The 27,073-nt window shown below is 36.4% G+C and overlaps 1 protein-coding gene across 2 annotated transcripts in view; it reads right to left on the reverse strand.

Annotated features, from left to right (window-relative positions):
- Window positions 1–27,073, reverse strand: part of PAK3 (p21 (RAC1) activated kinase 3) — a 138,128-nt gene that overhangs the window by 63,872 nt on the left and 47,183 nt on the right. For both annotated transcript variants that reach the window (XM_077146063.1, XM_077146064.1), the window contains 5 exons: window positions 25,314–25,414; window positions 18,584–18,737; window positions 16,464–16,501; window positions 7,326–7,457; window positions 6,334–6,499 (listed from right to left, as the gene is read on the reverse strand). In XM_077146063.1, coding sequence (XP_077002178.1) covers window positions 6,334–6,499; window positions 7,326–7,457; window positions 16,464–16,501; window positions 18,584–18,737; window positions 25,314–25,414 — 591 coding nt within the window. The remainder of the gene's footprint in view (window positions 1–6,333; window positions 6,500–7,325; window positions 7,458–16,463; window positions 16,502–18,583; window positions 18,738–25,313; window positions 25,415–27,073) is intronic.

Here is a 27,073-nt window from a genome sequence, read left to right on the forward strand (position 1 = left end):
CAGTTGGTGCCTTTGAAAAATTTCAATAAAATGTAGGGGTTTCTTTATTTTCCAACAGATGCAGACAGACCACAGTGAGCAAGCCAGATCCAGGCTATCTGGGTAAAACTAAAAGATGATCTGTTCCTTTCAACCATTAATGGTGTTTGGTCTGGCCCACACAATCAGCATCTGTGTAGAAGATGAATAGCCAGGAAGCTCTGTGGTCTGGGCTGCCCACCTCATAGTAATTGGAACGCTGAGATGGAAGGTGATGATGATTTAGAAAGGGCTGCTATCCCCTCTTCCCCATGCTTATGGGGTCTACTCTGGTACAAATTGTTGGCCACCTCTTGACCACCCTGTCTCCCTTCCCCTTCTCCTTTTCCACTCGGCACTGGCTCCTCTACTCCTTCTCCAACTCCAACAGGGCCTTGATTCTACAATTCTTTATGATTTCTGTACAAGGACCATACATCTGGGATTATTCCTGCTTTCAAACATTTTCTCCCACTATAACACCCTGTGTGCCCTTTTATAAAATTAAAAATATTGGCACTCTTCTTATTTTGTAAAAGTAACATAATTTATTTTATAACACTACTGTTTATTGTGCTAGATGCCTTACAAACAAACTCATTTAGTCCTCACAAAAGCCCTACTGTATAAATACTATAATACCATTTTTCATATGAAACTGAAATTCAGAGAAGTTAAATGACTTGCCTAAGGGCACAGAGCTCATGTGGGTCAATGACTCAGATCCAGTTATGACTCATTTCAACACCTGTACCTCTGTATTATCTCATTAGAGCTATACAATCAGGTAAAAAGAAGTAATAACTAGTGTTGAACACCTACTATGTTCCAGATACTGCTGAGCTGTTGTTTTTTTTAAAAAAAATATGTAGAGCATTTTATTATTTACAAATGTTCCCAAACAGGTGGCTGAAGTTTTTACATGCATTATTTTCATTTAATCCTTATAATATTATGAAGCTAGTACTATTATTTTCTTTATTATCTAGATGAGAAACTGGAGGCCCAGGCAATTTAAGTAAATGGTGCCAGGTGGCACAGTAATAGTAACGGGCCTATGATTTGAATCTGGGTCTTTCTGACTCCAATACCTGTTGTCTTAGCTATAGGTTGAGCATTCTAAAATCCATCATATGAATGAGCCCTAAAATGTAGGAATGATTCTTATCCCCATTTGACAGTTAAGAAACTGAGGCTCAGAGGCATTAACTAACTTGTTTGAGGTTACACAGTAAGAAAGTGGCAGAGAGAGAACACAGAAAGGGTGATGGTGGAGAAGGAGCATGAAAGACTGACCTTCCTATAAGTAAGGGGATGGCTGGCAGTCACAAGTGGCCCACTGGCTAGACAGAAAATGATTGTCTCTAGGCCAAAGACTAAAGTCCAGAAGAGAAAAAGTCACCACTTAATTCTTAAATAAACATGCAATCAAAAGTAGATTTTTCCTTTTCCTCATGTTGCTCATTACAGAGCAGAATAGACAACAAATTATATAGGCCACAGCTCCAGCACCATTGTCATTTGCAAGCAAAACAATATTTTTATGCAACAAAATAAGCTTATTTCTCTGCCAGCTAACTTAAGAAAGCAATAAATTCATTTTTACCATAAGTCTATTGAGTTTTGAAGAAAATACCATAACGTAGTCATTTTTATTACAGGGAGACTGTAGGCTTTTTAAAATCAGAAATAATCTTATAGTCATGTCTACAGCCTGAAATAAAGGAAAAAATTGAGGCAACTGTTTGAATAATTGAACTTATATTATCCAGGTAATTCCTTCATTTCTTCCTTCTTTTTTCCACAGATAGACAGTTGGAAGATACAGAAACAAAGTGGGTAACAAAAGTAATCTGAGCTTTAAAGGCAAACAGACTTAGGTTCAAATCTGGGCTCTGCCACTCATTAGCTTGATGACTTGGCCACTTAACCTTTTTGTGGTTTGGTTTCACTCATCTGTAAAATGAGGATACTAAAATGTACTGCAAGGGATTATTGGGAAAATTAGGCTTGATAATGTATGTAAAGCCACCAGTACAGGAAGTGCTCACTGAATAGGAATCATTGCTGTTGTTGTTACAGTAAACACTAGTTCTGGAGGCATATTTAATAACAAGTATAGTAAAGTCAGTTCAACTCCAGCATTTCCTGTTCTGAGAGCTCACTGCCAGCTGCTCCCTAAACCTGTGCCTTTCCAAATATGTCTAACTCAGGATGTCACAACCTCAGTGTTACTGACATTTTGGGCTGTACAATTCTCTGCTGTGTGTGTGGGTGGGATGAGGGGGAGAGGACTGCCCTGCACATGCAGAGTATTCAGAAACATCTCTAGCTTCTATCCAATAGATGCCAATAGCAACCCCAAGTCATGACAATTTAAATGTCTCCAGACATTGCTCAATGTCCCTTGGAGAGTAAAACCACCCTACCACTAACTCTGCAGACCCTTCTTATGGCCTAGAGCCCAAACTGCTCTTTTCTGAGATCTTTTAAATAGAAATTTCCATGAAACAAGGTATCTCCCCATTCTATAATTACATCACACTGCTAAATCTTATCTTCCAAATAAAATTGTTTATTGATGGCAGAAACTTGTCTTTCTAATGTTTCCTCCAAAGTGTCTTGCATAGAAAAAACAAGCAGTTATTCAGTAAAGATGCATTTTTTTGCTTATTTTTTCTTCCAAAAGCATTTGTTGATTGTCCATTATATGCCAAGCATTTTACTAGAAGCTGAACATACAGAAAAAAAAGACACAGTACCTGCCCTTCGGGAACTTAGAATCTAGTGAAGGAGACAGATTGGTTCAATGTGATATTTTCTATGCTAAAGGTAGTAAAGAAGAGGGCTCTTAACTCAGACTGGAAGAAACGAGGAAGGCTTTCCTGGGGAGGCAACTTTTGAGCTGAGTTTTGAAGAATGAGTAGGAATTAGATTGGGGGCACTGATTATGGATAATCAGCAATTTGTTAGGTGCTTTTGCACTATGAGCTTATTGAATATACATCAGGGACCTCTGACTCTTTTCAGCAGGGAATTATTTTTTTAATTCCCTTGATCCAGAAAGCTAACCGGAAGGTAAGTATTTTGTAAAACTGGAGCAACTGGTGTGCACACACATCATGTACACACTAATGACCCTGGGGGAAGGAGGTTGCTAACTTTTGCTGGCAGTGCCTCCCTCTCCACAGAAATGCTCCTAAATTAATGGAAAAGGCTATATTGTTTGTGGTCGCCAGTTCTGATTGCTGTTTTGGACCCTGAGGTTGATTTATGTATCAAGATTGCTCAGTTGCCACCATAATACCAAAGCCAGATAAAGACTTAGGAAGAAAATTATAGACTGTGGTGGATTGAAACGTGTATCCCAGTATAAACATGTTCTTTGTCTTGATCTGCATTATAGTGGGTGTGGACCCATTGTAAATAAGATCTCTTCAATATGTGTGGCCCATTTGAATTAGGTTGGGCTTTAATCTAGATTACTGGAGAACTTTATAAGCAGAGTGAAAGTCAAATGGAGAGAGAAGTCGTGGAGAACAGTAAGAAGCTGGAAGTCAATGGGACCCAGAAGAGGAAGGAGAAGATGTGGCCATATGCATTGCTGTGTGACAGAAAAGTCAAGGAACCCCAAAGATTGCAGGCCAGCCAGAAGATAACACCACTGGGAAGAAGCAAGGCTTCTAGCCTCTGAAACAGTGAGCCAATAAATTCCTCTTATTAAGCAAATCTATTATATAGTATTTTATAATAACAACTAAAATTGTTTTGGGTACCAGAAAGAAGGGTGCTGCTTTTACTAGTATCTAAAAATATGGAATCAGTTTTTGAATTAGGTATTGCTAGAAGCTGGAAGAATTGTGACATGCTTTAAAGAAAAAGCCTAGATTGCTTTGAAGAAACTCTAGTTAGAGACATGGATATTAAAGGTACTTCCAATGAGGCCTTAGAAAGAAAGGATTAATATGTTACTGGAAATTGGAAGAAAGTTGATCCTTGTTATAAAGTGACAGATAATTTGGCACAATTGTGTTTGATATCAGATTGAAAGTGGAACTTGTAAGTGATAACTTGAATATTTAGCTAAGATTTCCAAATTAACTGCAGAAGTTGTAGCTGGCTTCTCCTTGAAGCTTATAGTAAAATGTGAGAGGAAAGCAATGAAGCTGAGAAGTGAACTTTTAAGCACAAAGAAACCAAAAATTGATGGTTTGGAAAAATTTGAGCCTATCCAGAGACTAGAACCCAAAGTGGCTCCATCAGGGACCTCCCTGAACTTTTGGGAACTGAGCTCCTAGAGGAAAGGGCCCCATGTGAGGATTTGCTATAAAGGGTGGGCTGACCATCAATCTAGTCAGCCATTTCAGTGGAAGTCAAGATTGGAAAGGTAGTTATCCAGGAAAGATCTGTGGAAAATTCTATTTTATGATGGTTTGAATCTGCTTGAACTGCAAGCAAAGCCAACAAGGTTTCTGCAAAATTTTTCTGGGCAGAACAATTGCCAGCCTGTACTGAAAAGAAAAGAGAAAGAATGAATGGAAGGAAGAATGATTCCAAGGGCAGAACCAGGGAAGCAAAGGTCTAGACCAAAAAGATCTCTTTGTGCCAAGAGAGAAAGCCCACACATGTGTGTAAGAAAGGGTATAACTGCCCCTGTGCTTGGAGGGGGCAGGCCATTCTGCCCAGGTGCTCTGTTCCACCATTGTATATCAGGAGTAGGTAACTGTTTTCTAGTTTTGTAGGTCCGTCAGACAGAGGATTACGTCCTAGGACAGACCATATCCCGAAGTAATTTTGATGAGACTTTATATTTAGCATTGTTACTGAGATGACTTAAGGCTTTTGGGAGATTGTGATGGAATGAACGTGTGGAAAGAATTGTTCTTTTTGGGACTCAGAGAGTGAACTGTGGTGGATTGAATTGTGTACCTCAGTTTGGAAATGTTCTTGGTCTTGGTACATTTTGGTGGGTATAAACCCACTTTAAGTAAGATCTCCATAAGATATTGCCTCAGTTAAGGAATGACCCATCTTATTCAGGTTGCATTTTAATGTGGATTATTGGAGTTCTTTACAAACTAGGTGAAAGTCAGAGACAGAAACCACGGTGAGCAACCAGAGGCTGGAAATCACAGGACCCAGAAGATGCAGCCATGTGCATTGCCATGTGATAGAGAAACTGAGGAAGCCTAAAGATCCCAACCATGAGAAGAAACATGCCTTCTAGTCTCTGAAACCATCACCCAATGAATTCCTGTTGTTAAGCCAACCCATTATTTGGTATTTGTTTTAGCAGCTAGGAAACTAAAGCATAGAACAATATCCCTCATGAATACAGACTCAAAAATCCTCAACAAATTACTAGCAAACCAAATCTAACAGCACCATGACCAAGTAGGATTAATCCCAAGAATGCAAGGGTGGTTCAACATAAGAAAATCAATTAATACAATATACCACACTAATACAATAAAGGGGAAATGACATATGGTCATCTCAATTGATGCTGAAAAAGGTATTTGACAAAATCCAGCACCCCTTTTTGATAAAAATATCTAGAACACTAGGAATAGAAGGAAACTTCCTCAACATGATAAGGGGAATATATGAAAAGTGCACAGCTAACATCATCTTCAATGGGGAAAGACTGAAAGCTTTTTCTTTAAGATCAGGAACAAGGCAAGGATGCCCACTTTCAGTATCATTATTCAGCATTGTGCTGGAAGTTCTAGCTAGAGCAATTAGACAAGAAAAAGAAATAAAAGGTATCCAAACTGGAAAAGAAGAAGTAAAACTTCTACTGTTTGGAGATGACATGATCCTGCAAATGCAGAAATACACAACAAATCTCCTAAAGCTAATGAATGAATTCAGCAAAGTGATGGGGTACAAGACCAACATGCAAAAAATTGGTATTTCTATGCATTAGCAATGAGCAGTATGAAGAGAAAATCAAGATTGATCAGTTTGGGGTCTTAGGAGCATGACCATGAGACATTTCATCAGACTATACCTTTTAGAGGAAGGGTAATCTTAAAACAAAACTTACTACTTAATTCATTTTGTCAAGTTTTCACCTTAATTGATTTTGTCAAGTGAAAATATTTAATTTCTGTCAAATTTGGAGTGTGGGGGACGTAGCGATCACATAGCAAATCTTAAACTTGTCTTCTTTTGATTCCAAGGAGACCGGGATTCAAACAAGCCCGTTCAAAACAAAGCTTCTAAAAGTTCAATTCCTATTCTAAATGGTTTGTAAGAAATTGTCCCATAAAGAAAGCAATGATGGCAAACAAAACTAAACAAAAACCTCACTTAGTTTCTCTAGAATCTCCTCATCTGTCATCTTGGATTTTTTCCTTTGCCGATCTGTGTTCCTGTACAAAGTACTCGAATTGGCATTCTCAGCGAAAGGTGGAGTGACCTCTTTATTTGGTGCTGCTGGTGATGCAATGGATTCAACCACAGAACGAGTGTAGATCTAAAAGACAAAAATGTTATAAAATTAAACAGTGGGCCAGGAAAGAGCATGGAGTTAAGGTCCTGGCATATCAATTAGTTTTTGTTTTTTTTTTTACATGGACAAGCACCGGGAATCAAACCCGGGTCCTCTGGCCTGGCAGGCAAGCATTCTTGCCTGCTGAGCCACCATGGCCAGCCCATCAATTAGTTTTTAAAGGTTTCTATTTAAAAAGAACTTTTAAGTAACAAGAACTCTGCTCCTGAAAAATCTTTGGAGCTAGTCCTTCAAGGACCCCATACGTGTCATGCTAATTTAGTTCTTGATGCCTGTGCTTGTGCAGTTCTTCCTACATGGTTCACATGGATTTCCTTCCCTATCTTAACTTCCGCAGAAACGTTATAATTTAGCACTTATTTATTGTTTAATATGATTTTCTAATTGTTTCATGTGCTGAATATTTCATATCCTCAAACAGCAACCTCAAAACCAGGGTAATATCTTTTTTTTATATTAATCACTTAACAAATATTTATTAAGCACCTATCCTGTGCACAATTCTAGTCTAGTCACCAAAGTAGAGCGGCAAAGGACCCAAATCCCTGCTAGAATGAAGCACAGATTCTAGGAAATCACAAACGTTGTGATCTGGCATTGATCATAACAATCGATTTTTGAACATTTCATTACTGCAAAACAAACAAACAAACCAGGGTAATGTCTTTTAAACTAGTCCTGGGAACATGGTAAATGCTCAGTAGATAATAGTTGATTAATTAGATTTTGACTCTATGATTATTCTAATAGGATCTTCCGAATCATTACAAAATAGTTACTTGTGACTTACTGATTTTGTATGCTCTGGTCTTGGTGCAATCACTGGTGGGGGTTCATTGTCATCTTCTTCTTCTTCCTCTTCTTCATCTTCTTCTTCAGACACAGGAGGAGCCAAAGGAGGTTCTGATGCTGTTTTTGTACTCTTATAACAGAAACAAAATGTAAAGACCAGGTATTAACTCCTTATAATTTTTCTTCAGAATGAGATAAGGGGAAATAAAGTATTTAAGCATGTAGGAATAGGATAGAAAGAATCTTTTATAAATGAGCAGAACCATCCAAATTTGATGATAATGACATGCCTACACTCAAAGATAAATTCAAGTCATGGTTTAAAGCACTATGAATTATTTAAAAAATCTTGTTATTTTCCCTTGAGCTCAAAAATAGTGAACTATTCATTTAACATTTTAGAGTTCAATGTTATTGAAATCAAAGAATACATTTTTAAAATCAAATTAATTCTGACTAAAGACATGAATCTCTTCTGGGCAGATGGTCAGTTTGTCAATGGGTAGTTTGTCAATTTACAGGGGCCTAAAGACCAGAACATATGTATGGATATGGTATTAATATAGCTCTGCAAATGCTAAGTATATACAGGCTTCTAAATGTTTCTTCCCCCTTGGTCTCCTGGAAAGAAGCACTCAAAGAGTAATAGACATGAAAATATATTATTCAGGGTTCTATAGGGAAAAGAACCAATAGGAAATATATCCATATCTATGTATAGATATAGATATAGATAAATAGATAGAGATAGACATATAGATAGAGTAAATATTATAACATTTATTACAGGAATTGGCTCATGCTTCCGTGGGGATAGGCAAGTCCAAATTTCGTAGGGCAGGCTGCAAGCTGGGAACTCTGATGAAGGTTTTCAATGAATTCCCCAGGAGAAGCTGGCTGGCTGAAGCAGAGCTAGAGATTTTTCCTTCTGACTGCTGAAATCATCAGTTCTCCTTTTAAGGCCTTCAACTACTGTATAAGACTCCTCTTATTGTTGAAAGCAGTCTCTTTAGTTGATTGTAGATGTAATCAGCCATAGATGCAATCAACTTACTGATTATTTAAATCCTCAAGATATCCTCACAGTAACAATCAGGCCAGTGCTTGCTTGACCAAACAACTGGACATCATAACCTAGCCAAGTTTACACATGAACTTAACCATCACACGTACCTCCTTGTCAACTTGGTATTCATCCACATCTCCTTAAACCATACTTATTCTCTAAATTAAAACAATAAACATCATATTTTTTTCCTTAACAATACTCAACTGTCCTGTATACAACTGGATACATACCAACTCTTTCCCCAAAAAAGGGTGTCAGTCCTTGAGCAATATTCACTCTTAAAATTGATATTCTGTAACTTATATGCTGTAACATAAAGTTAGTACAACTTATGTTATATGATAAGGGGGTAAGATAGGGAAGAAAACAAAGAGATTTGCTTATGTATATATATAAACATAGCAAAACTAAGAAGAAATGTTTTCATAACTACTACAGTCTTCGTTTTTGTAACAGTTCATCTGGTTGCAGCTTGTATTTACAATTGCTTTCTTCCACTATCCATCCCCAATTCCTTTTATCTTCGGCAAGCACCTCAGCTGGCCATGGTTCATTGCCTGTAGGGGTAACCCAAACCTTCATTCCAGAAGTTTCTGGGCCATTGGTAGCCCTGACTGGACTGGGTTTTGCACTTTTGCATTGAATTTAATCACAGGGCATGGTAGTACTAAAGAGATGCCTTAAGGGATCTCCTGTATTGCAGGCGAACTATTCTCTACCTCCATTGTGTAGTTTCAGTCTTATTTTCCCTTGATAGTCAGGATCAATTACCCCAGACAGAACATTAATCCCCTTTCATGCCTGTTGATTCAGTGGCATAAGAAGCCCAAAGTGGCCAGGTGGCAGTCTTAACTTCCAGTTCAATGGAATCATTGTTGTGTGTCCTGGTAGGATCACTCCTTCTTTTGGAACTAAGACCCATAGACCAGCAGAGCTTAAGGTTGCAAGGACAGGAAGCAAAACTTTTTCTACTGGATCACTAGGGGTGATAGTGAGTTGTGCCACTCTCATTTCTACCCCTTGATTCCTGGACCTGTGAATTCTGGCTATGAGAGAAACAGCACCACAGAGTGGACACTGATTCACACATACATGGCCTCCTGGAAAACATTTCCCCAGCCCTGCAAGGTATTTCCACCTAGTTGGTGCTGTACTTGAGTCTTCAAAAGGCCATCCTACCATTCTATCAGTCCAGTTTCTTTAGGATCATGGGGAGCATGATAAGACCAGAGAATTCCATGAGTATGTGCCCATTCCTGCACTTTGCCCAGCCATATAAATAATTACTCAATCTTAACAAATGGTAAATGGTGATTTGCAATGTTTTATAAACTGCAATATCAGCCACATCAAAAATAACTACAACTACCTCAGTATCTAGGATCAGTTCTTGATCATTTACATCAATGTAGGGTTAAAGTATTCCCAAAATTGGGTTTTGAAAGAACTATGGCTTTGCTTCTCAGAATGTGGTCTCCAAACAGCAGTATCTGCATCATTAGGGAACTGTCAGAAATACAAATTGTCAGGCTGCATCTCTGACCTACCCAGTCAGAAACTCAGGCAGTGGAACCCAGCAATCTGTATTATATAACAAGCTTCCAGGTGATCGTGATGTAAATTCAAGTTGAAAAACACTGAACTATAGTTTAGATCTGCACTGTCCAATGTGGCAGCTACTACATACCCATGGCTAGTAAACACTTAAAATGTGGCTAGTCTGAATTGAAGTGTGTTGTACTTGTAAAATACATACCAGGTTTTGAATACTTAATATGAAAAAAATGTAAAATGTCTCATTAATACCTTTAAATTGATTATGTGTTGAAATGATACTTTAATGTATTGGGCTAAATAAAATGTACTATTAAAATTAATTTCACCTATTTCTTTTTACTTTTTTTAAATTATGGCCACTAGCAATTTTAAACTGGCATATATGTCTTATATTACATTCAAGTTGAACAGCACTAGTATGTGTGGTTTTTGTTTTTTGATCTGTTTTGTTTTACTTTTGTGTTTGTGCTGGTTTCTTTTGTACTCAGTTAAAAAATTCCCATCTGGGTACAGTGGTTCAGGCTAATCCTGAAAACAATTTTTATTCCCTGAGGGAAGAGCTCCTAAGGCAACTGTAGGCAGCTAACAGACTTTTAAATAAAAGATTCATTTGTGACTAAAAATTCAAAATGGGTTCTCTACAATCATGTATAACCCTATGATAGAGTAATAAGGCATAAACAATATATCTGACAGGAATGAGTTATCTATTATGAGAAGGAAGACAACCTAGAATTTATAAATAAGTATATGAAAGATTCTTTTGTCCTGATATAAATGCTAAGCAGTTTATAGATTGAAGTTTATATGCCTAATTAATACTGTTGTTGTTATTTATGTATCTATATTTATTCTTAATTTAGCCATAATGGCTGGACCATTGTATTGTGGCTGTAAGGATAAAATCAAGTGGACCACATAAAGTTTCTGGATAAAAATATGTTTCTTCTTGCGAAAGACTCAGGGCACTTTAGTGGGCAAAAGGAGAAATCCCTTTTTGGTTATTGGTATTTCCTTTGATATTATATTTGAGAAAGTTCTGCTCTACATTATGCCAGCTAGGATCAAGAATGGACCTAATCATTGTTTCTTGGTAAAATGGCAGACTTGCATATAGGCTGACCATGTTTTTATATGGTGGGTTTCTTGGGAGTCTATAGTACAATGTTACAGCATCCTTCCTTCTAGGCTGAGGATCATGATATCTAATATTTCTAAACTTGTAAAAATATAGATAGATGGACAGTGAGCAAGGAATATTTATTCTTATCAAAATTACATTTTTTGACACTGTTATTATCCACACAGTTGGGCAAGGAAGGCAGTTCTTTACCTGAGTTGTGTCTTGTGCTCTTTTAAGAATCTGAAGGGTTTGGACTTTCTTCCCCCCAAAATACAGATAAACATACGCTTTTACATATAATTTCAAGGGTTCATGGATCTTCTGAAGCCCAACCATGGACTTCAAGGTATGAATTCTGCTCTAGAGAATGTACCCACTAAAAGTACTGCCTTAGGAGATTCCTTTTCTTTCAGCTTAATTTTCAAAGTTCAAATGAATTAGAGGTGCTAACTTTGGAGATTTTAGATAAGCTAATACAAAGCGTGATCTTTACATCTCTTTTGGTATTTCTGTAAAATGCAGATTTCAGGCTTCCATCTCAGACCTACTCTAGTAGTAGAGCCTGGGATCTGCATTTTTACAGACGGCCTAGGCAATTCTGACTCACGCTGAAGTAAAAGAGCCATAATAACTTTTCTAGATGAAGAAGAAAAACCAGTGCTGCAAATCAAAAGAGCAATCTGTCAACTGCATCACAGGTTCTCTAGGCACAAATCATGTCACATTCATATTACTGCTGTCATTTTCCACTTGGAATACTAGCTCCGGATCCTAAATATATTGTTTCATTCTCAACAGTACAATACAAATATAAAATTAAAAAATGAGTCTCAAATTGAAGGCTAGGTCTCTGATGAGTATTTAAAATTGAATTCACTAATATCATAGAAGCTATCAGAAGTAAGCAAAAAAGCAGATGTCCTATGACTGTGGGAGGTATTGCCTAGTTCAAAATATATTATATAGCCATTGGTTAAAAATATTTAGGGAGTAGAAGAATGTTTCTATTTTAATTCCCTCCCTGGGTCCTAGAGGATGCAAATGCTTGTGACCAGTTAAGGATAATGTCTACAAAGGGTAGTCAATCAGATCTGTAGGATAGGTCTACTGAGAGTCTACTTTAGAGAAACCCAAATCAATAAGCCATGCCCTTGATCATGAGGCTTACTCTTGTGAAGCAAAGAAGCTTAGACTACCTACAGGCACGCCTAAGAGTTACTTCTAGAGGACCTCTTTTGTTGCTCAGATGTGGCCTCAGTCTCTCTAAACCCAACTCTGCAAATGAAATCATTGCCCTCCCTCCTAAGTGGGACATGACATCCAGGGGTGAAAGTCTCCCTGCAGGCAGGGGAGATGAGTCTCATGGATTCACCTGAGCCTGGCACCATGGGATCCACAATACCATCCTGACCAAAAGGGGGAAAAGAAGTGGAAAAAATAAGGTATCAGTGGCTGAGAGAGTTCAAATAGTCAAGAGGCTACTCTGGAGGTTGCTCTTACACAAGCTTCAGTTAGACCTTGCTACCTATCATAACCTGCCAAATCCTAACCAGGACCATTCCAGCCAATCCTAAAGAACACCTAGAGCAATCTATAAGGGTTCCACACACTAGAGTAACTTTCCAGAAACTACAACCTCCAGATGGGTCCCTGGTCCAGATAAGTCCTGAAACCTAGCCCAGCTTCTCCAGAACATGAGATAGCACTATCTCCTTACCCCATATTAGTGACAGACCCTTCCAATATGAAAAATTTAGAATGGCCATACCCCAAACACCCCTAAAGAGAGGGATGGAAAGATCAAAGGCAATGGTGGAGTTATACAGAGAAGATAGGATTTAACACATGAATATGAATGCTGAATCATTAAATTGATATCTCTTTTAGTCTCCAGTATTTTAGAGCAGCTAGAAGTAAAAACCTAAAATTGTGAAATTATAACTCATGACAAAGTCTGAAATATGTCCTACAACTAACATGGTGCTGTGCTTTGAAATTTGTAGCTTTTTTGTATATATGTTATTTTTCACAGAAAAAGAAGGAAAAATAGTCGATTGCACTGATAAAAAAATATTTAAGCCTTCCAGCTTCCTATATTCTGGAGCAGCTAGAAGGAAAAATATGAGAGGATTGTATGGTAGCCCATGACAAACTCTGGGATCTGTCCTGTAACTACTTGGTGAAGAGTACCTTGAAAGCTATTGCTTTTTATTTTTTTGCTTTGATATACGTTACACTATACAACACTATACAACAAAAAAAGTTAAAACAAAAAAAAAAAGTATAAGCAGTATGAAGTGCAACCTCCCCTTAGAAACATAAGGAGAAAACAAGCTGCACTTTCCATTCCTAGGGAACTGAGTTCCACTGAAGTGACCAAAGCTGAACTTAAGGGTCCAATTCAGTGCCTTCAATCAATAGAAACACAGCCTTAGTGAAGAATATCAATCAATTAGCTCCATCTGCTGGCCCTTAAAGCTATCCAAAGGGAACTCAGGATCTTCTCTCAGAAATTTGCTCCTCAAAGATGACATCCTCATCTTTTTGTCTACCCACATATAATTCTAAATTTGTAATAGTCTATGACCTCACTCTTTCCCCCAACAGCTAATCAATAATCTAAACATCTTTGGAATTTGTACCAAATATCCATTCCCTCTATCACCATCTCTCTTCAGGCACTCATTACCTCTGGTTTGGATGGTTGCAATATTCCTTCAACCTTCTTCCAGTCTCTTCAGTCCTAAATACAACCTGTACACATTTTGCCAGATTACTCTTCCCAAAGCATACACTTTAATCATCTAATTTTCCTGCTCCAAAAAAAAAACCTCAAAGACCTTCCAACTGTTTTTTGAAAAAGGCCAAATTCCTTACAATACAATTTAAGGGCCTCTATGATTTGGCTTCAACTTAACTTTCAAGGCTTAACTCCTATGAATCCCTTTCTTGTGTCTCAGTCTTCATTTAAATCTATACCCCTGTTCTCTTGCTTTCCTCACCAAAGTTCCCTTTCTCATGCTTTCTCTTTTGCTTATAATGCCCTTTCTGCATCTTCCCAGATCCAAATCTCATCTGACCTTCAAGTTCTATCTCAAATGCCCCCTTTACACTAAGCATTCTCTAATTCAACATCCAACTAATATTTACAAGTGCTTATTGGGCCAGGAGATGAGCTTTAAGCCTTTGGAAATAAGGGCCTGCTTCCCTTTCCTTCTGCAGCTAAAAACAACCTCATTTTTTCTGAAATCTTATAACAAATGGACATATTTTATGGTATGTAACAAGTTCCACATTACATTGTTTCTTTATGTTCATATCTTATCTTCCCTTTGACCAGACTGAGCCCCAAACTTTCTAGTGCTTATAAGGAGGCAGTTGATAAAAATGAATAACCAGGTGTTTTTAATCTACAAATAATAAGATCTTTTTTTATCTGATTCAATGGAATATTTTGGTCATTGCAGAGATTTAGTTTTAATTCTTCAAGAAAATCCAACAGAAGCAAGAGTTCAAAAGAAAGACCGATATTTTGGGAGCTATAAACTACTTGCAAAATTAAAACTAATACACAGACTATCCTAGCAGGTTGGTGTTTTTAAAAAACTGACTTACCCAAAACAATAATAACAGCTATTTCTTTGCTAGGATACCCAGCTAGTAATACACAAATATGACATCAATTGAATCTAAGGAGGTATATATTGACCATAGAAGGCTGGCATTTTCGCCTTTCCACTTTCCTAATAACTTCCTTCACATGCTGCTTTCAGTGTGGCCCAGGAAACTGTCACAGCAAAGAAGAAGTAGGAGTAGAAATGTCCACTCAGAATGGGAGGGCCACGTTCTGATGCATTCTGGGGAATCTGAGCAAGGCACAAGTAAGTGCCATGGCCTGATATAAGCCCCATATTTGAGAAAGAGTGAGTTTTACCTCTTGATGCCATCTAAAAATTAATAGTAGCTTACATTTAATAAATACATGTTATGTGCTAATACCATACTAAGTACATTATATGCACTATGATATTTAATATTCACATAATTTTTAAAAGGCGCTATTATTACTATTCCTATTTACAGGTGAGGAAAGGGAGGCTTAGAGAAGCTAAGCCATTTTCTAAAACTAACACAGCTAGCAAGTGGATGAACCAAAACAAAAACCTAGGTCCAGAGCCTTCATTCTTTATCACTAATGCTTTACTGTTACGTTGGCCACCCATTTACAGAGGTCAGCATTTGTACTGTATAAAAGGTAAAATCAGCTTGGTCATCCATGAATCTCTGAAAAAGTGGCGTGGTGACTTTCACTAATACTAATGATTTCACCCCTAAGGAAGTAAATGAGATGGTAAATAGTTTAAATTGGGATATCAAAAAGAAAATCACCCTAAGAACATCTTCTGTCTAATGTATATGGATATTCTTTCATGTACTAGAGCACTTCCAAGATTTTGAACTAGGTTACTTATGTTCTAGTCACTTCTCTGCTAACTAGTGTTGTAACTGTGGATAAAGTCAATTCCTTTTCTGCACCTCAGTTTGTTAGAATAGGTGACAGTGAAAGGAGGCAGTTAATATAGAAGTATGGCGTTAGAAAAGTTATTTAATCTCACTGAATCTCAATTTTCTTATCAGTAAAATGGGGACAACCATAAAACTTACTTCATTGAGTTGCAGGAGAGGTTAAGTGAATTAATGCATGTAAAGCATTAGCCCAGTGCCTGGCACATTGTAAGTGTTCAGTAGAGAGAAGCTGCTACTACTATGATTATTATTATTAAGATTCTATATGTAAGAGAAATATAAAAATTTGTCCACATAAAGACCTGTAATAACCAAAAACTGGAAATAGCTCAGAGGTCCTTCCTGAGTAAATGGTTAAAATAAACTGAGGTACATCTATACTATGGACTATTACTCAAAAATAAAAAGGAACAACTGTTACACCAACTACTTGCTTGAATCCTAAGAGAATTACGTTGAGTAAAAAAAGCCAGTCCCAAAAGGTTACAAACTACATTATTCCATTAATACGAAATGTCCAAAAAGGCAAATCTATAACACAGAAACCAGATTAGTGATTGCCTAGGACTAGGGCTAGTGGATGAGCAGTGGAGGTTGACTGTAACTGGGCATGAGGCGTCTTACTGGGGTAATGGAAGTATTCTAAAATTGGATTGTGGTGATGGTGGCACAAGTGTATAAATTTGCTAAAACTCATAGAACTGTACACTTAAAAATTGATGAACTCTATGTATCTAGGTTATACATTAATAAAATTGTTTTTTAAAAGATTCTATATCTAAAATTGAATGGTGCCATTTTATCCTGTTAGACTCCTATAAGCACTAATCATGTGAAACAGTTTTCAATTTTTCACTTACCGAAGGATGGGCTGCTATGTATCCGTGTGCACTTTTATCTGGAAAAGTGATGATAAAGAAGTCAGTTTTTTTCATAAAGACTGCCTCATTTAGAAACCATACTAAAACAGAACAACAACAAAAACTCTGCATGCCTTTGACCAGAAGGATATTCTCACATCAGTATTAAAGAGATATTCTAACAAATGACATAGTTCGTGTTTTCTTAAAATTGCTCACACCATTATGTCCTCAGCTTATTCTCACCAAGTCATTTTATGGACTTTAATTATGGCCTTTAGTGCATTTCATGTATATGGAGGAATATCAAGATTATCTACTTCTTATAAAAATATGGATAAAAAATAATTAAATACTAGGGGTGGATAATGGGTAAAATAAATTGGGTAGACGGAAATACTAGTGGAAGTATCCTCAATAAGAGAAAGGGGTAAGGGGTATGGTATGTATGAGTGTTTTCTTTTTATTTCTTTTTCTGGATGATGCAAATGTTCAAAAAAATGATCATGGTGATGAATACACAACTATGTGATAATACTGTGAGCCATTGATTGTACACCATGTATAGGAAAGTATGTGAGTGAAGATTTGTCAATAAAAATATTTTTTGAAAAAGTTGCAAAAGAAAAATAAGGATTACCTACTTCTGGTTGGTATGATTCTACATATCTATATCCAGTACTCCTGTCTCCCCATCTCCTTGTCCCTCTTTCCCTCCAAACCTCTTTGTCTTCCCTCCCTCCCTCCTTTCCTCCCTTCTCTCCCTGCCTCCTTTCTTCTCTGCCTCTTCCCTCCCCCCACCCCATCCTATTAGTCTCAATACTAGAACATTCGGAAAACATGGTGAGTTTCACTAAGCTCACTATAGAGCAATAACTCAGATACTACTGAGCTGTAAAATCAGTTATCTGGATTTCATCTTTAAGTCAAGAGAGAAGAATGAAACTGCAGTGGCTACTTGGACTAAAGTACAAACTTAGAGAATCTAAAGGCTATTAATAGTATACTGAAATTATCTCTTGAAATCCTTTTCAGTTCTGATTGTCTAATTCTATAACAAACTTAGAGCACAGCTCTTGATCCTCCATCTTAAGCACTGTTTGATGTGTCATCAATCATAGCATTTTATTCTACGTAGAAGACTGAATAGCAAAATAAAATTGTCAAAAACAAGAAATTAAAAAAATAAAAGCTCTCCTAATGGTTATCAGTCTTCTCATTTAAAAAAGTCCCATTTAGCATATGAACTGCCATATGCCCTCAAGCTTGGGATTTGATATTTGATATGGCCAAATCAGAAACTCCTTCACTTTTTGCCTTCAAAGCATATGCTCAAAACCTTTTTAGACTATTCAAGCCTGCTCTAAACCTAATGTCAAGAGGTAGATATACATTTATAGCTAGGGCACTAATGACAGTATTCCCTTTTATCTTTAGATGCTAAATAATAAAGTGCTCTAGAGAGGCACTCAGATCATCCTTCTCAAAATGCAGACATATTGTTTGGTATATATTTTTCAGTTGCTCACAGTTCAAATTTGAACATCAAAGCTCTAACTAAAGGCCAGTCTACACACCAGTAAATAAAGTTGAGATTTGGCAGTTATGTGGTTAATTTGATCTCTATACATAGTAAGACAGGTTTCTTTTTGGTTGTGATTTGGGGGGGTTGATTAAAATAACCTGGCAACCACAAGATTTGTGCTGTCATCATGGTGCAAATCAATGAACTTAAGGGATAAAAGAAATCTTAAGACACCATGGTTTGTTCCATACAACTCTTATTTCATGAACATATCACAAGGCCTGATCCTAAGTGACTGAATGTCTTCATGCTAGTGAAGAAACAAAACAACAAATGTGATTTCTGACTAAACTGACAACTACTGGTTCACTGAACAATTTCCTTTTTTGTTGTGGTTCTAAAAATATCCCGAGTAATATAAATCTCTTACCATCAACCTCAACTTCCAACTGATCTTCTAGCTTACACAGACTGAAGCCATGTAAAGAAGGAATTGGAACTGACTCCAAATGCTCCACAGGAGTTGTGTTTTAATAATGAGATTCTGAGATGGGAATTATTTCTTTGCCTTTTAATATCCTACACTTTCTCTTACCTCCAGATGTAAAGCTCATGTATTTCTGGTTGTTGACTGTTTCTTTAGAATCATAGAATTTGAGAACATCAAGAACAGCTTGGGGGTTCTTCTTCTGTTCCAGTTTTGTTATATTAGAGGTTTGGAGTAATCGTGCCCATTGCTCAGGAATTCCCTGTGGACAACCAAAGGGAAAGAATGGCAGCTCAGAACATTCAGCAGTGGCATTTTCAGGTTCCAGTAAAGTTCTTCACCAAGAAGCCCATGCTACCTGTAGGATCATACTTGGGAAACCGAAGTTACAGTCTAGATTTAAAGTTAGTAACTTAATAATGCAATCATTCTCTTCTCTAATTAAAACACATAGGTAAAACTAGGATCCAACTTAAAAAGGGTGGGTGGGAGTATGACTGTGATAGAAAAAAAAAAGCGCATGAAAATCACCTCCATATTGACTCTGCTCATCCATGAAATGATGTTTACGGCTTAGCTTATTTTTTCTGGTGACTCAGGGCAGACATAGCAAGACTTCTCTAAATTTGTGCACAGCATAGTATAGTGCAGATCAATGGATTTTATATGACTAGAATAATATAAACTGTTTCTGGGCATGTTGTAATCAGAATATCTTTTGGAATAAGATAAAAGCCTCACCCTTGGTCAGTTTATATTTTGCAATTACAAAATGTAATTTTGGGGGAGTCTTGGGCTTTAATATAGAAGGGGGTTGAGAGGAGACAAAAATAAAAGTGTAGAGGAGCGATAACCGCTGAGATGCTAAATAACACATAATGCTGCTTTGGGTATTTTCCCTGCAGCTTTCTCCAGGTCATGCCCTCTTTCTCATCTCCTCTTTCCTCCTTTCCCTCCTCCCTACTTCGTTCACTGGCCATACAGAACCTGGGGACTGTGAAAACCATGCCTGAGCCTTGTGAGAATTTGCAGTAATCTAAGGCATTTAGAGCAGAGAGGAGGGAGTATTTGGAAATCTAACCAAGGAGGAGAGTTATAAAAATTACGCAGAGAGGTTACTTTTGCATTGGGCATTCAGCATTCTTCCCTATACATTCAGCCTACAGATGTCCCCATCTCATATTTATCCAACTTCCAAGAGCAACTTGGAGACAGAAACAGACACACTGTTCCTGAAGTGCATCTAGACCAATTTATGTGGCTTTGTTCTATGAAGTCTCGGCAAAACAATGTGTGACGTGGGCCTCCAGAGTTTGGGAATGACAACAAAAAAGTGAGATAAGCCAAGCAACAACTCTACTGCACACACATGAACCTGCTGCTGCAGTGCTATGACATCTCAAAGAAGCACTTTGATGCAAGCTTCTTTTGGGCCTGTGACGCACCTCTGGGAGCTTCCCTGGGCACATCTGTGAGCCATAGAGATCTGGCTGTAATGGACGTAAATAAAGAAAGAAAAGAAAGTTAAAACAGAATGTGGGACAACTTAGAAGGTGGGAAGGAGATGAAACCAATGGGACTGAATGGGGGGGGGTCCCTTCTAAAGTGGGGCGGTTATGAAATAGGGAGATATTAACTAAATCTGGGGCAGGACAGGCTACAGGACAACAGATTTAAGAAAACAGAAAACGACAATGTTCCAAAGTTTGGATGCATAATTCCACCTTTGGCCAAATGCTTCTTCCATAAATATACAATAATAAGAACTACTATTAAATGACTGGAGAAATTACTAAAAGGCAGAAACATGAATTTGGAGGGAAGAAGGATGGCATCATGAAAAGCTTCAACAATAATTTGTAAGTTGTTTTTATTACTAGGTGATCACAGGTAACCTATGGCCATGTGATGAACTTACAAATTTCAGTTCCCAATTCTGGTTAACCAAATCCAGTTTCACACTGAAAGTGTCTGTATGGCTAAAGTTCAAAGGATGGCTATATGGTAATGCTGAACTTAACATTTTTTCTCACAGATATAATTCTTCTGTATTTTGTATCTAAAATCATGGCTGGCTTAGAGAATACCAGATTAAGGAGGATGTTCCTACACAGCCAGACTCCATGTTTGGGTTACTTAGGAATTTAGACAGGGAAAAGGGAAAACATTTCATTTCAAACCATATTTGAATAATTTCCATTTTAATGCTGCCATTCCCAAGTTCCACTTCCCATAAGATAAGACATAACGTAACAGCTTTGTCTAAATAAAGATATATCCCCAGGGCTATAGAAACATGCTTTGACCCAACTTATTTGATTTGGGAAATAGGTCCTTGATTCCTGACATTTGGGTTACTCCAAGCACAGTGAAATGACATTTTTTACATTTTACATGCATTTATTACACAGTTTGATGCTAAAGCCTTAAGCCAAAAATTTGAACTCAGGAGCCCATGCATGATCCCAGTTATGATTCTAAGTGCAATTAATAGCATTTGGTTAATATGGTAATGGACAAAGGGTTATTAAATGTTACAAAATCAGGTATGCATTGCACATAACCACTAGAGAGGACATCACTGGCATGATCACTACCATAATTATTAGAATATTTGCAGTTATTATATATTCCCATGGCTCTTCTAAACTTTTGTGATGAATAAATACTAGTGTGATCACTAGGCAGCAGGGAAAAAAATGCTGTCAGTTGTAGAAAGTCCTCCACACAACTTTACTTACCACATGACTACACTACTGACTTCATTTCTTTCATTTTTTTAAAGTTGAAACAAACTATTTATTCAATGAAACCCGACACTTAAATTTGGACATTTGCCACAAAGGCACATAATCAGAAAGCCATATTGCTATTTCAAATTGAGGTATACAAATCCCAAAAGTTAGATAGCTAAAGGAGATCTAGGATGTTGGAGCATCAGAAGCAGGAGCACATATCAATGCCTGACCATACATAAAATAACAACTAGATGTACATTCAGCTGGGGATTGTCCAGTATAGCCCAGGAGAATGGCAGCATGATACAACAGGCCAAGCATCTATCTTATCATAAGAAATGATTATTTATATCACTCATACCATTTTTCCCTCTGATTGACTTGAAGCGACCGTCACAGGTCTAGAGGTCTGGAAAGGGGAGTTCTGAAGTATTTGGGATAAAAATGGTAATATAAAGGGTAAGGACTTGTGATAATTTAGTACCAAAAATCTCATTTCCCAACCTAATTAGGCTTCAGGGCCCAAGAATATGATCAGGTGTTCAAGGTTATATGGACCAAACAACTATAAGATAATCAACAAATAACACACTAAAACAATGGCCAAAATATTCAAAATAACAGGACTTTGTAAGATAACTGGACTAGACAGTTCAACAAATTACTCAAAATTATACCTCAACAACTGGAATAATAAAAGTTAGTAATATGAACCTCACCTCTCTCATACACATACACAAACACACACTGAATTAGTGGTACTGTGATAATTAGGATCCAGTTCAAAGTCCCACCTATAAAATCATTTTAAAGTCTTATCATCAATTGATATTTTAAAATTAATAAACACAATAATATGGTAAATGTAAAATCAGAGGTTAAGATGGTAAAAAAGGCAGAATTTGATATCATTAAAAATAATGGACATATAATAACAAAAAAATTGTCAGAATGACAATAAAGTACTTTCATTTTCAAATTTTAGGCTGCATCTTCCTATATATTCAATGGCTTTCTAACAACGGACTGCATCCAAACATCTGTTTTATTTCAGATTGACTTTGTAGGGAAGAGGCATTTTTTTATTTGGTTTGGTTATATTAGACTGTATTCATGAAATTGGAAAGACTGTCCCAATCACACATCTACCTCACTCCCCTCTGATTAATTTTTTGAGCTCTAATTGACTACACAGTGAAAATAGCTGGTGCTTCAATCAGCAAGATGGTGGTGATTCATTTTCTTTCATTTCCATTCAGAACTCAGAAAAGAACAAAGAAAGAGCTAAGGATATTTTAAGACATCTAGTAAGTTGGAAAGAGTGGAAAGAATAAAAAATGGGTATGGAACCAGAAGGTCACATGAGAACAGTGGAGGAGAAAACTTTCACATCTGAAAACAAAAAAGAAGAAAAAGGGGGGGAAATATGGAATGACAACAGTAAAACATAAGAGAAACCTCTTCTGGTGCTCAGATGTGGCCTCTCTCTCTCAGCCAACACGGCAAGTGAACTCACTGCCCTCCCCCTCTCTACATCGTACATGACTCCCAGGGTGTAAACCTCCCTGGCAACATGGGACAGAAATCCTAGAATGAGCTGGGACTCAGCATCAAGGGCTTGAGAAAACCTTCTCTACCAAAAGGGGGAAGAGAGAAATGAGACAAAATAAAGGGTCAGTGGCTGAGAGATTTCAGAGTTGAGAGGTTATCGTGGAGGTTATTCTTATGCATTATATAGACATCTCCTTTTTAGCTTATGGTATATTAGAGTGGCTACAGGGAAGTGCCTGAAAATGTAGCCAAGTTTCTTGAAGATGATTGTATAATGACATAGCTTTCACAATGTGACTGTGTGATTGTGAAAACCTTGTGTCTGATGCTCCTTTTATCTATGGTATGGACAGATGAGTAAAAATATATATAAAAAAATAAACAAATAATGGGGGAACAAAGGTTAAAATAAATTGAGTAGATTGATATACTAGTGGTCAATGAAAGGGAGTGGTAAGGGGTATGGCTTGTATGAGTTTTTTCTTTTTTCTTACTTTTGTTGGAGAGAGGCAAATGTTCAAAAAAATGATCATGGTGATGAATACACAACTATGTGATGATATTGTGAGCCATTGATTATAACCATGTCAAGAATGTTTGTATGTCAAGAATATCTGCATGTCAAGAATGTTGGTATGTCTGTTCATTGTTTATAATAAAAATATTTTTAAAATATGAATAAAAAATAAATGAACAAATAATAGGGGAACAAAGGTTAAAATAAATTGGGTAGATGGAAATACTAGTGGTCAATGAGAGGGAGGGGTAAGGGGTACGGTATATATGAAGTTTTCCTTTTTTCTTTTTATTTCTTTTTCTGGAGTGATGCAAATGTTCTAAAAAATGATCATGGTGATAAATATGCGATGATTTTGTGAGCCACTGATTGTTCACCATGTATGAACTGTTCATATGTTAAGAATGTGTTTGTACGTTGTTTTTTTTAACTTTTTAATTGTGTAATATAACATATATTGTATGTTGTTTTAGCAATAAAAATATTAAAAAAAGAAAAAACAAGAGAAATTTAAATAGAAGAGAAGCACAGAAAAATAAAAGGTTAAAATAAAAAAGGAACAGTAATTAGACAATCTTTTCAAAACTGTAAGGGCTTTAAGTATTTTAAAAGCCAGGAAAAACAGTCATAATTTCTGTGTTTATGATTTTTTTTTAAATCTAAAATTGTTCTAATTACAAGTTATTTTTTTTGCTGATGGTGATGATCATGGTGGAAGGGGTAATGTTGGGGTTATAATATCTAAGTATATCTAAGAATAGATTATCAAAATATAGTAAAGAAAAGAGGCTGGACTCAAACTCAAGGCCATTTCTACTATGTCTCTGGCTCCAAGGAATAAATTGGTTAAATTCTACCAGTATCTCAATTTTATCAATATCAGTGTATTTGCTACTGAGAGCACAGGAAGAATCAATTTACACTGCTTTATGAAGCTAAGATATTTACTCAGTTTCCATTTCATTTTCATATTATTTACTTCTAGAATTGGAAAAAAATGGGAATTTGTCAATTTGGTCACATGGTTTATTTCTGTTTCCTTTTTTAATTCAATCATATGACACCGTCAACTCACTAACAATCATGAGATGAAACAGGAAATTCAACTATTTAATATCTATACTTCTCTCTGGTTTAATAACCTAAGAATTGATGATGATAGTTCTATCAAGGATTTTTTCTGAATGTCTGCAGAATTATTATTTCACATGTGTTTTGATTGCATTTTTCACTAGTATGCAAAAGGTAGTTGATCTGCCTGGGGACACATTTCTAGTCACATCTTTTTCTTCACCCATCAAAAAAAAGACACCAGATCTTTAAAAAAAAAAAAGTATAAAATGTTATAGATCTGATATCATGTGCTATTTGAACACTACAAGCATCCAAACAAGACTTAGTTTTATAGCTTATGTCTGTACAGAGAATTCATATTAGTATTTATTGTGGAGATATATATATATATATATATGAAAGCATACACAATATACCCATCAATATTTCTTTCCAAAATATAGGGATTATTTTGGAATATCTATAAAATATACTTGTTAGTAGTCCTAAAATTAAGCTATATTCTTGAAATCAAAGGAAAGAACAGGTCAATTTTGCAGAAATTTTTAGTTATTTATTTAACTGATCTAGGTTCCAATGTAAAGCCTGAATTATTCAGATGGATTTTCCTCACCAGCCACATTGAGTAGATGATTCTCTAATTCATATCAAATGATAAAGAACAGGCTCAGACAGGCATTCTCTACCAGGACCTCATCTCTTGTGCCATGGTAACTCAGTATTTTCAACCACATTGAAGACTGGTTATACAGCAACAAACAATTTTGTTAAGATGAACAAAATAATTTTGCCAATGTTGTTGCAACCTCCTGTAATTGTCTAGGCAAAGTTCATCTCACTTGAAATAATAAAACACACCAAGTCTGACATTTTGGGACATGACAATTGTTGCTTGCAACCTATATTCACCAAGGAATTTTTTCATGGCTTACAAAAACAAAATAAGGAGCTTACTTACAGTAAATTCCCCGGTGACTGCATCAAACCCCACATGAATCGTGTGCTCAAAGTCTGAAGGAAGAGAGATCTCTGGGCGCTCTTTCTCTTTCTTCTTATTGGCTAAAGGCAAAATGTTAATATGTATTTATTTGGGGCATAGCTTCGGCATCCATAAATTGCACAATTTGGCACAACAAAAATTTACAAAGTTGAATGATGATTCTGACACAGTTTTAACAATATTTAACTCCAGAAATTCTAAATTTTTCTGTGTAAGTGGATAATAATCTGACAAAAATTGTTATGTCCAAATTATTAAAGAATTTACAAAATCCAATTCAAACAAAACCTTCAGTCAAACTGATTTATATCCTTTACCAGTTTAAAACCGTAATCAACTGGTATCTAGGTATATTATGCTTAAATGGCTTTCTCAGATCAAATGCTGCTTACCAAAAAAATTCATTATACTCAAGTCAAGCTATGGCTTACTATTAGAAAGAAAGAACAGAAAAGAGCCCAAGCTACCTATAAAAATATTATGAACTGTTTCCATTTTTAATATAGTTAAACATCAAGTAGCTAGAATTTCTTGAATTCACATGTTTACATTAAAAAGCATATCTTAATAGACTCTTGCTCTTTTCAACAATGATACTCTTGCAAATCAATTACATTACAAATTGTCATCATTAAAAATATTTTAAATAATTTTCTACCTAGCACTTTGTCAGTATAAAACTACAAATTGCTGCTTTTTGCTGAATTAATTTTATTTAGTTTTAAGAAACCTCAAACCAGTTCAACCAGTTTCTTAGTTTGGTCTTTCTAGTTTGTAGCTATTTTCCCATGTTCCCATATTATATTCTGTCATATTAGCCATTCAAAATCATTGTCCTTCTGAAGTAACAGATTTTTCATAGAAACACAGTCATGAAGAAAAGGCCTTTAAAGTTATAATCACTGATGAAATTAAGTCAGCAACTATAATAAAATTAGTCTATCCGTAAATAGCTCCAAAGAGGAAGTTACTCTGGAAACATTCGAAAACGGCACAGGAGGTATCTTGGATAAGGCTGCATTTTGCACGCAAAAAATAATACTCACCCTCCCTATAATGGGCAAGTCAGCCCGAACTAGGTTTACCCAGCTGAAAGCAATCAATTTCAGCATTGCAAGGGTGGCCAATTTAGAACATTCTGGTTCAAACAGATACTTCCTTGGCCTGAATTGCAGACAACACTGGATTAACCATTCAAGGATTATTGGTTTTGTGGGTTACCCATTAAATTTTAAATTAAAAACCTTTCATGTTCAAATGCCATCCTTATGGCTTCTTTTTTCTTTCTATCCTTTCTTATTGATCCCTCTCTTCACACAGAGGACAGAGATATGGGGCAGAAATGTGGGGATTCAAATAGTCAGAGGAATTTTACAGGATTAGGAAGTAATGGTGGGTGGAGGAGGACAAGGATCATTCAAGCCTTCCTTGATCACAAACACATTTAAGACTCATTTTGATAAGATAGATAAAGATATATATGTCTTCTAACTTAACCTTAGCACAGATTCCATTTTTATGTGAGCCTACTTTATTAATGAATGTTATCCTAACTGAACAATGAAGCTGAGTTTTCTATTAGTACGTTTCCTTCCCGTGCATGTTTGTGGAATATACCTACCATTTATACTTGTTCAGCCACCATTTTTACTTGTTCATTAAGGCAAACAGAACAATCAGCCTCCAGTTTGCCTTCTGTTCATGCCACTCCACTGAAG

The sequence above is a fragment of the Tamandua tetradactyla genome, chromosome X (genome assembly GCF_023851605.1).
Source record: "Tamandua tetradactyla isolate mTamTet1 chromosome X, mTamTet1.pri, whole genome shotgun sequence".
Lineage (NCBI taxonomy): Eukaryota > Metazoa > Chordata > Mammalia > Pilosa > Myrmecophagidae > Tamandua > Tamandua tetradactyla.